General features: G+C 41.4%; 1 protein-coding gene across 1 annotated transcript in view; it reads right to left on the bottom strand.

Moving 5' to 3' along the window:
* LOC104539339 (zinc finger protein 462-like) overlaps positions 1-8,875 on the bottom strand; it is a gene marked incomplete at its 3' end in the record, with an annotated part of 9,565 nt that extends 690 nt beyond the window's left edge. The window contains 7 exon segments of the mRNA XM_010182838.1: positions 797-942; positions 2,428-2,681; positions 2,683-3,695; positions 4,201-5,414; positions 5,512-7,609; positions 7,611-8,164; positions 8,659-8,875. Of these exon segments, the coding sequence (XP_010181140.1) occupies positions 797-942; positions 2,428-2,681; positions 2,683-3,695; positions 4,201-5,414; positions 5,512-7,609; positions 7,611-8,164; positions 8,659-8,875 (5,496 nt within the window).
* Between the last annotated feature and the right edge of the window lie 7,604 nt (positions 8,876-16,479).

Raw genomic sequence — 16,479 nt, 5'->3', positions numbered from 1 at the left:
TTTTGTCAGTATTGGATGAGCTAAAGGAAAGTCAGTGGAAGGACAATGAAAGCTCTTAGGTAGAACTGTTTAGACTCTGAAGGACTCAGCTACTTTACACAGCACACAGTTGATGTCATGAAATAGGTACGCTTTAGGTCACATTCTGAGAACTGCAGAATGAGATGTTTATGAGTACTCACTGCAGCAAGAAAAGGAGAACTGCATAAGCAGTTCCTGCAACCTTACCACACCTGAACTCCCCCTGCTGATATCCTATAAACCTGTCTGTGGAGCACAGCCTAGCCTCAGAGACATTCTAGGTGATCTCCACTTGCATAGGGAGGAAATAGCAGCACATTTACAATTAACCCCTTGAATTGGACCCCTGGCTTAGCTGGTATTTGAATATATGTTTGCAGCACTATAATTTCACTTTTTGGAGAAATAAAAATAAGAAAAAAACCCCACACTTTAAGGAACTAAGAAAGCAGAAGAGTAGCCCAGAACAGCTGAGGCAGAAGCTCCTGCTCATAAATCAAGCCTTTCAGTCATGAGTGATATCAGTTCCTATGTGGCAAATAAGAAATGAGAATTAAATAGTTTTTGTGCTCCAGATGAAGAGCAGAAGAAAGTCAAAACACCTTAAAGTAAACAAAAGGTGCTGCAGAAAGCTGAAGAATTAGATTAGAATGTCATGCTTAACTGTTCAGAATATCCAATCCAAAGCCCATTTGACTTCATGGGAACCCTCTACAGTGTTTTAGTTAGGCCTTAATTACAAAAAAAAATTGCTGTCAATTCACAGAATTCTCACCTTTACCGTAGCTGACACAGAAGAAACATTCCCATACTGGACATGCTTATGGAGATGATTACAGATGGCTTGAAGTGTTGGATGAACTTCCACACAATATTTACATTTGTAGCCAACTATCTTCCTCTCCTTAAGTTTTGAAGCATCTTCCAAGTGTCCAAAAGTACATGAGTACATCGAAGTACATAAGTATTAATCAGTTATACTAACGGAATACTGAAACATGCTTCTAATATCTCACTTTTAGGAATATACCCAAACCAGATTTTGCACTTTAAGGGTAATTGCATTTAGTGTACACATGTATATTGGGTCTGGATGAGATGGAGTTAAGTTTCCCTATAACAGCCTTCATAGTGCTATGCTTTATATTGGTAGCAAGAAGGGTGTTGATAACACACCAGTGTTTTGGCTACTGCTGAGCAGTGCTCCCACCGCATCAAGGCTGTCTCTCCAACATTCTCCTGCCCCCCCAACCCCAAAGGCTAGTAAGCTGGGAATGGGCAAGATCTTGGGAGGGGACATAGTCAGAACAGCTGACCCAAATTGACCAAAGCGATATTCCATACCATATAGCATCATGCTAAGAAATAAAAGCTAAGAGAAGGGGGTGAAAATTGTGGTTGGACATTGCCACTGATGGAAATTAGAGAATAAATCTTTTTTTTTTTCTTTGCTTTTGCTCATGGCCTTTGATTTTGCTTTATTAAACTGACTTTATCTTGACCCACAAGATTTTTTCCATCTTATTTTCTTCCTTTCCTGTTCTGCTGAGGAGAGGGAGTGATAGAGTGGCTTGGTGGGCACCTGGCATCCAGTCAAGGTCAACCCAATACAACATGCTATAGCACAAAACTTTAATCTCAATTTGCGCTGACTTCTATTAAAGCTCTCAAAATAGGTGGACAGGATGTACATAGGAAAAAACCTTGAGTTTCTGCATAATAGTAGTCCCCTATAAGACCATTAATTTTTAACTTACAAGACAAAGTCATGCTCTTTCATGGTTCCCCCCCCCACACCCAATTGTATGCTTTTCTACAGCAAGTAGAGTTACTCCAGATGGGGAGAAGGGTACAGAAAAGAGTAGCAGAAATTGTTCTTCTGTTCACAGGGACACTTGCCCAAAGCTTGAAGTTATTGGGTAGATGCACATAAACATCAGGGTTTTTATCAGAAAATGTACTGGAATAGATAAGATTGAGAAGAAAATTTGTGTTATTTCAAGGTACATTGATGAGCAGTAGAATGGGACATTTGCTAAAGAATCTATGAGAAGCAAACAGCAGCCTTGCAATAGAAGAATAAATAACGGTCAGATACAGATAGCCATCCATAAGGGTGAAAGGAAGGAAGAAAGATAGGGAAAAATCCCGAAGGAAATAGTTGGAAGGAGCAGAGCTTCCCATGGAGCCTAGGAATAAGTGGAGAATGAAGGAAATTAAAGCAGAATATGTAACTGACTTATAGAGACCATTGACATGCTGAGTCACTCATTAACCTGTGTTTATTTGGCTGTCAAAAAGAACATAAAAGTGGGTATTAGTAATAAGGAGCCCCTTGGAGTATAGAATAATAGCTTTTAGTTTTTTTTCTCCCTGGGGAGAGGAAGCAGAGGAGACCAGACACACAGATCCTTACCCTCTCTTGTTTGAAATCTGTAAAAGCACCATCTGCATATTTCTGCTTGCTCAAAAGCTGTTTCCTCCTCTTCTGGTGTTTGGCACGCTTCTGGAATTCCTCATTGTGACTATTAAAGTGGGAGGTCAGCTCTGCCATGCTATGCAATTTAGTATCACAGTGCTTGCACTGGTAGGCAGCATCATGAAAGCAGGTGCCACTTCCCAGTATGGTGAAATCTCTCTTCAAATCCTTGCTGTAATCCAGTGTAATACATGCACAGCAGCTCTGCTGTGCTGAAGGATAGCTTGAAACATTTTATGCACCTGAAGGGAAGCCACTCAGTTTCCTGAGCCGTGCTCTCCACCTCAGGCTTTTCAAAGTCATTCCTTTCCTCAGCTGGAGTTGACTTTTCATGTTCAGCAGTGAAGTAACTTCCTAGCTTGCTCACATGCTGCTTCTTGGGGAAAACACCAGGGTGACGCTTTATGTAGTGGGACACAATATCTTTTTTGCTAAAAGATTGAAAGGAAAAAAGTGAGCATTTCTTCTTTTCCACAGCCCTCCTCAGCTCCTCACTTAACTGAGGAGTTTCATCTTTGGGAGGAGATGGAATGATCACTTTATTGGGTTTGTCGCTTAATGTCCTGGAGGCTGCTAAACAATGAGTGTAGTAAGCATCAATGTCATGCCTTTTCTGGTAGTGTGCTGCAAGCCCTTTGCAGATAGGGTTGGTGTAGGAACACAAAGCACACTTGAAGAAGCTGTTCTTGCCTTCTGGTTGTGCCTGAACGTTATTATGTTTGATGCAGTAGTTCCTGGCTATCCCCTTCCGGGTAGAACAGAACTATTTGCAGAGCTGACACTGGAACACTGTGTGAGACACTAAGTGAGAACTGGAGAAATGAGGTGCTGAGATAGAGACTTCTCCAACACCATCAGCAGCAATTTCTGAGGAGGCCTTGATTTCAGTTACCATGTCTGGCTCCACTGAGGCAGACACCTTTGGCGGTGACTGAGCAAAACCATCAAATTCAGGCTGATTATGGTATTTCTCACAGTGAATTTTGAGCTTCTCCAGCGTGCCATGGGTGTAAGGACATAGTTTGCACTGGTATGCACCATAGACTTGCTTGAAAATCCTACCCATCTCTTCTATGTCATTCTGGGCAATGTCATTCGACTGTTTCACATCATGTACAAAGTCTTCAGCAGTGACCTTTACTGATGGGTGCCGTTTCTGGTAATGTGTGAGGACACCATGAATACGTATGTTAATGTGTGAGATGTGTCAGGATGATTCATGTTGAGAAGAAACAATGTGGAGGTCATGAGGAAAGAGTTTTTTCGGGGTTACCTTGTTTTTACAAAGAGAACCAGATGGGGAGGAAATGAGACACAATGTAAATAGTTGCTTGAGAACTTTTTTCAGAAATCGGATAACACCGGTCCTGCTGTTTTAGCAAAAAAACCAAGAAGTAATTGAATCTGCGCAAGAAGATAAGGACGACCACTGACAGAAGATACTGCGCAAGTGTAAATAGGAGGAAAACTAATTATAATATGAAGCGGGGATAGGTTATGCATATGTATAGGCGTATTGAGAAACTTAATGAATATGTATTAGTCAAAGAAATATAAACCCGGAAAAAGAACTGTACGGTGTGCGGAGGCGGAGCACAGACTCCACACGCACCCAGCGCTGTTTGCTTGCATTTACTCATTTAATAAATTGTAAACTTTAATTGGAATCCTGTTTGAGGCTAAATCATTTATCACATAATGTATGGGCAATGTCTGCACCTGTACACAGCACCTGGGTTAATGTCTATGTCCTGTGCAAAGTCAGTAGCTTTCACTTTCATGCCAGGATGCTTTTTGCCGTAATGTGTCAGTAGGCCATGCAAGTTATTGTACTCAGACTGACAAACTGTACACTGATATGGAGTGGAGGAGATGGCAGGGTTTGCAGAAACCAGCTGAATAGATTTTTCCTGGGAAAGACTGGGGTTCTCCACATCCTGGTCCATCTTTGATGTTTCAGTATTGATCCTGGCCCTAACTTCATCAAGCTGTGTGCCAATTTTCTCAACAGCATATTTCTTCTTAATGATATCTATCAATACAGATTCATCCCCATTCATAGCCCAAGGGTGAAAAGTCTGATAGTGATTAGTAATATCCCAAATGGAAGATGCTTCAAAAATGCAGTCTCTGCATTTATAGGTCTTCACTTCTGTTGGCATCACTAGGATAGGAGGGGAAGGATCCGGACCTGCCCAGAGTTCAGTTGCCATATATATATAGTCAACATAATGTTCAGGATGTCTCCTTTGGTAATGCACAAGCAAACCACTTGGTTCCGTATGTGAATAAATGCACCATTCACAGTGATAACCAGCTTCTATCAAGCCATCCAAAAATGTCCATCTCAGAATGGATGTGACCGTGGCCTTCAGATTTGAGTGGTCTTTCTTAATATGCTTCCTCAATGCGTAAAAGTAAGGTGATGTGTCGCTACACTGCCTGCATTTGAGGTCTCTCAGCTTTATCTTGTCCTGTTCAGTGCTGGAGGTGTGAGCAGGCAGGCTGCCAGGTGGTTTCTTCTGGTTACGATCACAAAGGCTTCTAATGGTGGCTGTATGTTGCCTAATCACATCTGCGTTGGCTTTGAAAACACAATGCTTCTTTTGATAATGAATGAGTACACCTTTCACCGTCTGGTTTCCATAATTGCAGAAGAACATTTCATTCTCAAGAGGATTCACAGACCTCTCAGAACTGACCCGGCTCAACTGCTGCACTGACACTGGCAGTTTCTGAACCCCAGGTGGCAGCTCACCAGCCTTAATCACTGCAGCAGTAGGGGGTGCCTGCCTGATGTAATTGGCAGTGACCTTTATTTCCGGATGTCTTTTCTGGTAGTGGACAAGCACTCCCACAACTGACCAGTTGCTGTATGAACAATGTTTGCAATAGTAGAGTTCAGGAGTAAGGTCTGGGGGCAGTAGTAGGGGAGGTGGAGGTTGCAAAGCCAAGTTGGACAGTTTTGAGGAGACAGACACTCCCATCTCAAAAGACATCTGAGCCAGGACTAAAACTCTTTGTGGCACTTCTGTTAAAACTTGCTGGCACAGTAGTCCCATGAGCCACGGGGGTGGAGGTTGCCATAGTTTTTTGAGCAGATTTCAAGATCTCTCTCACTGTCTGAGACACCGTGTTTAGCCCCTCTTGCTGCTCAACAACATAGCTTGAAAATATCATGGCATCGTTAATTTTCACTGTTATATGCATTCTTTGGTAATGTGGCATCAGGCTTCTAACATTTGGGCTAGTGTAAGAACAGAAGTGACAGTGGTAGATGAGATCAGAGTGATCTGAGTTCAATACATTAATAGCTTCAGGGTGATGCTCCTCATAGTGTTGCTGCGGATCTTCAAAGTTCATATAGTCAATATAACACTCAAGGCATCTGTATACTGCACTGTGATCATTGGGATCCAAGATATACCTAAAGCTGAATTTTATGTAGGGGTGCATCTGTTGGTAGTGGGTGCTAACACTCCTGGCAGATTTGTTGCTAAAATCACAGTGTTTATAATAGTAAAGCCTGTCAGAGTCATTAATCTCCACATTTTCATTGTTCTCAAGACCATATATATTTGGCTGGCTTCCCAGAACAGAGGCATTAGGGCTCTGTTGATCTTTCATGTCAATGGAAGAAAAATAATCTTCCTCATCTTCAGATAAAGTGAGCTCAATCTCTGCTCTGTTGGTGGAATTATAATCATGATGCATGTTTCTGAAGTTTGCATCCTTCTGGGAATCATTAGTCTCTCTCCCCCACATTTGCTGGGGTGCATAAGAACTAGAAACCTTCACCATTGGTTCTATTTCTTCTTCTCTGTCTAATTCTACTTCTACCTCCACCTCGTCTTCCTCATCTTCCTCATCATCCTCTACATCCTCTACATCAGTCACAGCATCTTCTTGCTGTTTGTTTTGGTTTGTTTTGCTCTGCAGGTTGCTTGCTATTTCATCAATTCTACTTCTTTTCTTCACTGGTGAGAGATCCAATGGGCAGTCATTTGACACCTTCTGAGCAACCTTAGTAACAAAATTCTTTTTAGATGAGAGACCAAGAATTGTGGTCTGGCTTTTCTTCACTGTGCTGACACAGGTGAAAGCGTCTGCCTCGCTCTCTTGGGGCATGTTGAATGGCAGTCCATCACATTTTTCTAAGTTGTCACAAAATGCATGCTTGTGCTGCTGATGAACTCTAAGGCCTTTCAAAGTAGTGGTAGAATAGTTACACATCATGCACTTATAAGGATTATGTGAATGGGGTTGAAGCAACTGCTGCTGTTGCTGCTGCACTGTTTCCATAATCCTAGCTGACTTCCTTCCATTTATATTTCCACTTTCATAAGAAACTATGTTGTCATTCAAAGAGGAGACAATGTTTTCACTCTGAGAATTCACAGTGTCCCAGTCTGATATTTTATCTGCATGACATTGCCTATGAGCTCCAAGTTTTAATGAACTCTTACAGGTGAAAGGGCATTCATTGCATTTGTATACATTTGTCTTCCCAGACAGATGGATATTCTCAATGTGACAGGAGATGCTTTAGCGATGCATTGTGAGGAAAGGGCAAAAAGAACATTGGAACCTGTTCATGTATCGTCTAAAAGGAATTCCTTTTGTTTCCAACAGCTTGTTGCCATCAGATCCCATCAGTTGCTCTGCAGATATTCCTTAAGTCTGGTGGCCCACAGAGTTCAAGCCATTCTCACTGTCCACTTCATTAAGCTCTTTGTCTGAGCTGGAGTCATTTAGCATACTGCTTGTTTCCAAGTCAGCAACTCCATAGCAGGATCTGTCAGACAAATTAACTATGCTCAAGTTGTGAGGTAATTTAGACTTCATTTGAGGATAAGACACAGAAGAAAACTTAGAGGATATAGAAGAGTTGGGCTCGATAAGGGATTTGCCTGTAGAGCTTCTGAAGTTTGAGACATCAGCATTCAACATATCACATCCTGGCATATTCACAGAGACATAGTTAGAGTTTGGGGAGGCATTGTGGGCACTCTTACTCTGCACTTCAGGCGCACTGGTTCTGTCTTGTTCCTGCCTCAAACTTGACAGTATTTTTACCATGCTGCGGTACTTCTTCATCATATGGTCACAACCAGTGCTCCCTTCGAGGTGTCTGATAACTGCACCATTCACAGCAAAAGTTGCCTCTGGACTTTGTAAGAGGCTTGACCATGGACTCCAAAATGCTCCGTTCTACCACCTCTGCAGGCAATTCCTTGCAGGGTTCCTGCACTGGCACAGAGGCAGATGTTAATTCAGATACAGCAGAGGTAGCAGTAGGAGTAAAACTCTCCTTCAGATTGTTTTTGTGATACATTTTCTGGTGCTTAATAATCCTTGCGCGCCTTGGTGATTTGTAGGTGCAGAACTGGCAAGAGAAAACTTTGCCAAACCCCTTGTGCATCGTGATGTTGTTATTTAAGGATCCAGCAGTGTGTGACCCTACTGAGCTCCCCCCAACTTGTGCTCCATGAACCTTGCAAGTGTGCTCTATGAGGAGGTTTTTAGATCGGAAGTAATGCACACAGAATTTGCACTGGAAAAACTTGTTGGTTGGTTTATGATTTGGAGCCATATGTTGACAATAAAAACTTTGGCTCTGGCTATAATAACTTCCAGTTTCCATCTGAGTTGCTGTATTTTGCCCTAAAAAAAGAATTAAAAATTAAATATGTAAATAAGTTAAATTAGACCGTTTCCCCCCCATCTACCCTGTATGCATATGATACATATACATGTTGAACATGTTAATCATATCAGAATTTCCCCACTTATTTATGATTAGACCTGTGCATACGGGAACCATCAGAAAACTAGCAGATTGTACATACTTTAGGATAGACAATTTCCAAAATAAGCTTCTTGAAATAAAAAGGTACACTAATAAGGTTCAAAACTTCTAGAGCTCATGGTGGTGTCAAGCAAGGAAAAGAAGCAATACAAAGAAGCATGTGAAAAAAAGCAAGATGACAAAGCCACACATTTGCATTTACAGAAAAAATATGGCTGTATCTAAACACCATTCACTTAACTAACATAGTGATAAAGATAACAATTTTTAAAAATCAGACTGAAACATACCAATTAAAATGCATTGAAACAAGTCACATGTGAGATAGGGGCTTAGGGTTGATGTTTACCTGCTATTTCATCTGCAATTGTAAATTCATCCTTTACAGAAGAAAATTCAATGTCAGTCTGGTTGCTAGCATTCATGGAGCCAGATGGCTGGCTAGGGTTTTCCTCAGAGACATCTGTTGGCTACAGAAAAGCAGTATGAACATCCTGAATGTGAGCTTTTAGGTCTTCATAGGGTGGAGCTCGGAAATCGCAGCCATCACATTGCAATGCCTCCATGGTTCATCAATGATCTTTTGAATTAGAAAATTCTGCAAGAAAAACAAGGAAAGGAGAAGGAAAGAGGTGGGGATTTGCTTTGTTTTTCCCTGTTTGGTTGGTTTTGGGAGATTTTTGTTTTGTTTTTACAGAAATGCCATTCAGTGAATTCTGAAAATATATTAACATCAATCTTCCTATCACATGACTTAATGATTTCCAGAAATTCCAGAATTACTACAGCCAAATACTCAACATTTAAGAGGCACCAAGGCAATTTTGATTCAAAGAAAGTCCTATCTAGGTAACTTGCAGGTTGCTTTTATCAATGCTACAGTCAACCTTCTGACAAATGACTACTGTTTCTTGAAAGCTGAGAAAGTCCTGACAGCTTCATTGCCAGTGATTAAAAAAAAAAACAAACACACCTTAAAATGGAAACACTTGTCTTTCTTTTCAAAATCCTGTAATTCCTGACTTCAGTGGAAAACATAAGCATAATTGCAAAGTGAGATCTAAATATGTGTATCCAGAATAGAATGCTGTGCATTGGAATTAATTCCACCAATCATCGAGAACATCTCTACTCTTTGTTATAACCCTTACAGAGTTTCATTATGGTCTGTCATGGGGGACATATCTTTGGTGGGATAGGAGTTTGAGGAAAGGATGGGCAGTAAGAAGAATAGGAATGCTGCAAAAGTACAATGGAAACATAAGTAACAGCTATTTTCCCAAAACGCTTCATGACTTCACTGATCAATCCCAAAACTCTGTATACTGTAATGTACAAAGTAACAAAATTTGGTAAGATCGAGTTCAGTATGTGGCCAATTAATTCCGCATGACAGAACACTGGGGAGGAATTTATCACTAGACTCTTAGCTTATGTACTGCCATAAACAAGAGGACATGCAAAATATAAGAAATGCAAAAGGCTAAGACCCTCCTGCCCTCTACAGTAATTGGGCACAAAAGCAATCTATTATTTAAAAGTAATAATGCATTTATTAAGTTTCCCACACATTACACCGGGCCAAGATAACCTAGGAGTTCCAGAGGTCCAAGACATAATAGGAGACAAAAACATTTTACTGTGAAATTTCCATGTATTTACTGCATAATGTTAAATTACTTGTATAGCATGATGGAAACCTGCCGCAGGCAAAACAGGCTCAACTCAGGGAATTTTACTTCATTTAGTTAATTGTCAACTAACACTTTTAATTGCTGATTTGGATATTGAGAAAGAAAGAAAGAAAGCAGTGAAACAAACTATTAGGAAAACATCTTTCCTCCCCCTTCCCCAGGGTCAACTATAAGCCAGATGCTTATCCACCATCATTCCCTTAGTCTCAACTCCCCTTGTTTTTGCCACACATTAAACCAAATCAGTTCAATTCCTTCAGTGAGGTGACAGGAAGCACAGAAGGTTGGGGTCAGCACATAATAGTTTATTTCTACCTCTCCACTGTTCCTTGCTTCTTACTGCTCTGCTCCAGTGTGGGTTCCACCATGGGCCACAGTCCCTTTTGAGGGTGTCATTGCTCCTGTGTGGAGCACTTCCTTACAAGAGTGCACCTCATACCCCTATTTGCAACCGTCCTTTCTTAAATATGTTTGAACAGAGGCACCATATGCTCCTCTGATTCTTTGAAAGTTAGACTCGCAATGGGTTCTTTCCATTTGTTTCAGAACTGGCTGTTCATGGCCTCCTCCCACAATGCTCCCTTGCTACCAAAATCCAGACATTTATGCCCAATATAAAACCCCAAAATGCTTGGGCATAAAGAGAGGACACAGCATAAAATAATGCTTTGTCATATAGCCTGTTAAACTTCTGGCAAGTCTATTTCTGGAGAGTGAGTACACAGACACTCCACATGTTTAATCTACGTGTGAGAAATGCGCTCACAAAATGCAAATTTAGCGATGGATAAATTCTGTGAAGCAAAGGTTTATTAGCAGCATGCTGGGTGCATTCAGGAAATGGGATGCCTGAAAAGCACACCTGCTAATAGGTTGAGGTTTATTTATAGTAACATTCATTATCATAGCCACACATTTTTTACAAAGTTATTTACATATTCAACAGTTTTCCGGGGAGATCTTTAGCATAAGTTTCTGCCCATTGTCACACCTGCACTAGAATCCTGGGGTGGTCATTGAGGATCGCAGGGATGAAGGCTCGTAGTCTTCAGGATGAAGGCTCATTGTCTTCATCACTGTAAACTTTTCACCTTTATTGTCTCTGTGTAACTAGTCGTGATTTAGGCCAGTTTCTTGCAGCTGTGTCAGCTCATCAGTTCCTTATCTTCAAGGATGTTCTGCTTATCTTAGCTTTGAAGCACTCCCCTTTCTGTCTTTGAGATTTACCTCTGTCTGTGAATGTAGAAACCTTCCAAGCCTTGACAGTTTTAGGACCTTCGCAAATACCCTAGAAGTTACTATCTCCATCTCAATTCCCCCCTTTTCTTTTCTATATACAATGCGAATTCTTTCGCTTTTCACAGTACCCCATTATCAATTAGGGTTTTAGTGATTTTTGTAAAATTCTCGTCCTGTTATGTTCCAAAGCACCACGTCTTATGAAACTTATTTCAAGACCTTAGCCACGTTTCCATACCCTAATGCTTTAACAAATTACTTCCCATACACAATTTCTCACATATGTTACTGTGCTCACTGCAATATGTGTCCCCCACTATCTCCAACAACAAAAAAACCACCAACCAAAACAAGTACAAATGGTGCACCAGCTTCTTTTCAGCTAGCAAAGCTGCAATGATTAAGATACTTGAGCTTTTACTTGCAAGCACCAGATCAAACACTGTGGAAGAGGTTACTATCTGTTCTGACACCAAATTACAGTAGTGAGTGAAGCCTCACTCCGTGTCTCCTTTAGCACCTCCATTAGACCTGAAAACACTTTTTCCCCCATGGAGCAAATGACTTCTGTCTTTAGAGCACTTCACAGAAAAGCAGATCATCCATTTTTAACTATCTGTTCTCCAAGTTTTCTCATCTCAACCAAACAAGCCACAGCTCTGCTGAATGTGTTTATCACACTTTCAAGAGGTATGAGCCCCTGCACCACTGAAGCTTTAAGACTCACTGAACTGCCTTACTCCTCTGAGCTTTGGAAGTAGCCATTTTAGCCCAGACAACTGTATTCAGTGGCTCATAGTGTTACCAAAATATTGGCTCAATAACTTTCTAAGACCAGTTTGTAGGAGTTAGAACACAAGACATTCTTTAATTCAGCGCTGGGAGCATACATGTATCATTCCATAATTGTATGCACGAAGTATTAGTGGTTGCCAGTAGCTTATATGTGCCTTACACATACATATTCATGACATAAAAAGTTTACATATGTATTACATTTCCAGTAAAAAGTTTACTTATATGCTACATTTCCTGTAACTAATTAAAATATCTGCATAGTAATTGTGCACACTCGATTAGCATGCGGAATGGTCTTCCAGTGGTCTGAGGAATAGTCACTTAAGCTGTGTCTTCATGGAGTCTTCTTATCTTTCAGGTTCCTGTGCTTTTGTTTAAGGGTGTAAAAGGGTGTAAGGAGGGGGGCACTGATAATGCATGTCAATTACTGGCTGCAGAACTGGTGTTGGCAAAAGGGTTTTGGGCCCTATGTCCATGGGACCCCATTTGCAGATCAATGTCTGCTTGGGAGAGATGAGATCTACCTCACAAAGCAGAGCACAGCTATTTTTGCCAAGAAAAAAGGCTGTCCTAATAAGGAGGGCTTTAAACTAAGAATGATGGGAGAAGGAGAGAGTAACCAGCAGCTCTGTGAGAGTGATGGACAAGGTCCACAAGCAAAGGGCCTAGGGTGATGTGACAGGAATTGAACACAAAATCAACAAAACAGGGCTTAAGCAGTATCACCTCCAGCACTTGCATGTGAGCGAGGAAGTGCCTACAAGGTACCATTACAGGGAAGTCCCCCAAAACCTTTCTAGGAAGTCAACATGTTTCTCTGTCCCAGTTTGAGCTAAATAGAACTAATTCTCTATTTAGTTATTTTACTTTTCAGTTAAGTCTCTTCTAAGTGACTGTATTTTCTGAAACTAACAGCATGTTTTTCCAGACAGTGTTCATTTCTACAATGGATAGTGCTTGATGTTTATAGTTACTATTAGGTATGGTATGTAAATATAGCTCTTGCTTATACTTGTGCCTATACAGACTGAGGCCATTGCCACATCATGGGCACCATATTGGGATGTCGTAACTCAGGTGTCACACCTGCAGGGAGGAGCGGGCAGGACAGATGACCCAAAACTGACCAACAAGGTATTCCATCCCACATATGTCATACTCGGTATAAAGCTAAGGGATCACGAAGGTCAAGCTCTTTTCTTCCCCTTCTGCCATGGCCGATGTCTGAGCAGAACTCTGCAAGTTTGTCTGCTGATCCCAAGAAAGTAGGAAAATAAGTTCACTCTCTAAGACTCCTCTTTGAGTTTTAGAAAGCAGGCATTCTTTATTATGCGCAGGGAGTCCCCAGGATCATTCCTTGGGAGGACTCCCCCACCTAATAAAGAATGCCTGCTTTCTAAAAATCAAAGAGGAGCTTTAGAGAGTGAACTTATTTTCCAGCTTTTCATGGAATCAACTTTGCATCACAGATGGGACCCTCTCTGCTTGGCTGCAGTATCCAGTGGGAAGCTGACTCCCTAGGGCGCCCCCAGGATCTTCTCAGAGGGACTCCTTGCCTCACCTGAATCACTGTGGGAGCAGACAAGGACCATAATTTGAAAATGGTATTATTTACAAACTTGTTTGGATAAAGCTAGCCAAGGGTAAGGCTAGCCAAGGGGAAGGATAAGGCTAGCCAAGGGTAAAAGACCCATAAGTCTTGTTGAGACATCTCACGCAGGGCTTACATGGGATTACTAGTACCTATGTCTGGTTTGGTGGTAAGCCTCCAAAATAGTGCAGATTTGGTACTAAATCAGCACTAGTAGGGAGGAAAGGGCAAAAGCGCAAAGGTAAGCGCAAGAGTAAGCCACCGATTTGAATGGATGGTATTTGGAGTATCGGGATTGTTATTTTGGGAATATTGATCCAAACTGTAAGAGGTGTCATTTGTTTGTAAATGCACGCTGTATTGTATGTGGACGTAAGGTCTGGCCCGACAATATATGCTTAGAATATACTTTTGCTTTTACCTGCTGGTGGTGCGGGAATAAGGACCAGATAGATAATCTTTTTCTACCAGTGTTGTTATTGCAGTAGAAATCATACTAAACTGAAAATCCTTCAGGTAATTCAATTGAATTTAAGGAATAAATCAAACTAGAATGAGGGGAAGCCAGAATGGAGGAAATGTAAAGAAAAGTCCACTGGGTTGCATTCTGGCACATTGGAAGGTCCTCTGATCTGGAGGACCCCCGGGGGAAATGCGGATAAGAAAACTTTGATAAAATTTTGTAGTCAATGGTAGAAGTTGTATAAGCTGGACGACGGGGAGAAATGGCTAACAAAGGGTACTTTACACTAAAATACCTTGCTGTAATTAATGTTGTTCTGTTGTCAACTTGGGAAATGGGATGAAGTTACATATGCTGATGCTTTTACGACTTCGTGGGAAACTAACTGCACAGAAAAATGTCGGTTATTCATATGTATGGCATAATTGGGTATATGGACACCATAAAGAGGATGGTCAAAAATGATTACAAAATCCAGGAGAAAGGACTTTTTAGCTGCAGCAATTGTGAGCAACTGCAGAGTTGGTGTCTGCACCCCACCCTTTCTCATTTGTTGTGCTTGCTGCTTCGGCCCCGGGGTGAGTGTGTGTGTGTGTGTCTGTGTGTGTGTGTGTGTGTATGTCTGTGGGCGAGGGATGTTTCTCCCCCTCCTTTGGTGTTATTGAGAGTAGTTAAGCTAATTGAAAAGAATGTGGAATTCACCCTAAAATGCCTAAAAGTTTTTGTTCTGCACATAGTGATGGTAAAAGGTAATACAAGAAGCTGATGGAGGAGGACAGATTTTTGGTGGTACCGAGATGTGGAGAATAGGGAAGTCGAAAGAAGTGTTTGTAGTAATAATGGTGAGTAAGAACCTGAAAGGAAAGACCGTTAGCCCGATAGCAAGGAGAACTCTAATGTGAGGCCGTACTACAAGCACCCTTGAGGCAGGCCGTAGGACCGATCAGAGAGCCGGTGTAGATTAAAGTTCCTTTCTCCAGAATGGATTTGAAAGAGTGCAAACAGATGGCCGGAACATATAGGGAGGATCCGAAAGAGGTGTCAAAGGTATTGGAAACTATTGTAAATTGTTGGAAGCAGCGTGGAAAGTGTATAATAACAGAGGAAAGGAAAAGATGTGATAGGCTCAGATAGAACGGATGAGAGAAGGGAGATTACTTGCTGCACATAGAGAAAGGAGACGAATAGGAAGAAAACGTTGCCTTGCAGAAGATCAGTGTGTGATCTGTAAGGAAGAAGGGGCACTGGAAGAGAGAGTGCCCGCAAGCAGGGGATTTAGATCCATCTTTGCAGACTATTAAATGATGTGGCCTGAAAGGCACAGGGAGAATCATCCCCAGCAGAACGACTGGTTACCTTGAGGCTGGGGAATTTTTTGTTGATACAGGAGCTACTTACTCTGTGCTTAATACTTGTAAAGAAAAGTTTAGTCGTGCAACTGCAAATGTTGTTGGTGCCACAGGGAAACAAGAAAATCAGCCTTTTTTCCAGCCTGTAAAATTTAAGCTAGGTAAACAATGGAAACTGCATCAATTCTTAAATGCTGGAATAGCTGATGTCCTTGATATAAAGAAGATTTACTGAGCTAATTCGACCCCAATATTGCCAGTAAAAAACAGAATGTCAAGAAATATATAGATTAGTCCAAGGTTTGAGAGCTATGAATAAATTTGTTACTAAATTAAAAGAAAGCCAGAAATGGTTTACAGTGTTAGATTCAAAAGATGCCTTCTTCTGCTTGTCACTTGCAAAAGAAAGCCAGAAATTGTTTGCATTTGAATGGAAAATTCCCTCCACAAAGAGGAAAGTTCAGCTTACCTGGACGTGTTGCCTCAGGGATTCAAGAAGAGCTCTACTGTAATCAATTGGCAGGTGCAGAGAGAGAACAAAGTTAATCGCAAAGTCCAAGTCACGTACACCAGGTAGCTGCATGCCTGGAAGCATGAAACTCAGCACTGGGTGAGGTGGCAAACACTGGGTGAGGTGGCAATCTATATCTGGTGTTATTTGGATGCCTGGACGAGTGTGAGATGAGGCGGTCCCAGTCGTGGTCCCAGTCCCCCACTTCTTTCCGCCCCAAACAAAGGATCCATACAGGTGTGAATTAATGGACTTTGTGGCATTAACATAAATGATAAGATTGTCTATAGTCATCCCCACCCGCACGTAGTCCTGGTGATGTAATGCAGAAATATGAGTACAAATATCACCCCAATTTCGGCCCAGAAAGTGGGACAGGATGAACTCGGAACTATACCGATGAACTGGACGGATTAATGAATTTGCTCCCTCTCCATCTCCACCACTTGGCTCACCTTGTGGGTAAGACCATTTACCTCAGCTAATGCTGATTTATATATTTTCTCCTCAGGTTCATATACCCTG

Source organism: Mesitornis unicolor, unplaced genomic scaffold (assembly GCF_000695765.1).
Source record: "Mesitornis unicolor isolate BGI_N332 unplaced genomic scaffold, ASM69576v1 scaffold16584, whole genome shotgun sequence".
NCBI lineage: Eukaryota > Metazoa > Chordata > Aves > Mesitornithiformes > Mesitornithidae > Mesitornis > Mesitornis unicolor.
Note: the sequence above shows the minus strand (reverse complement) of the source record. Positions and strands in the feature narration are given on the sequence as shown.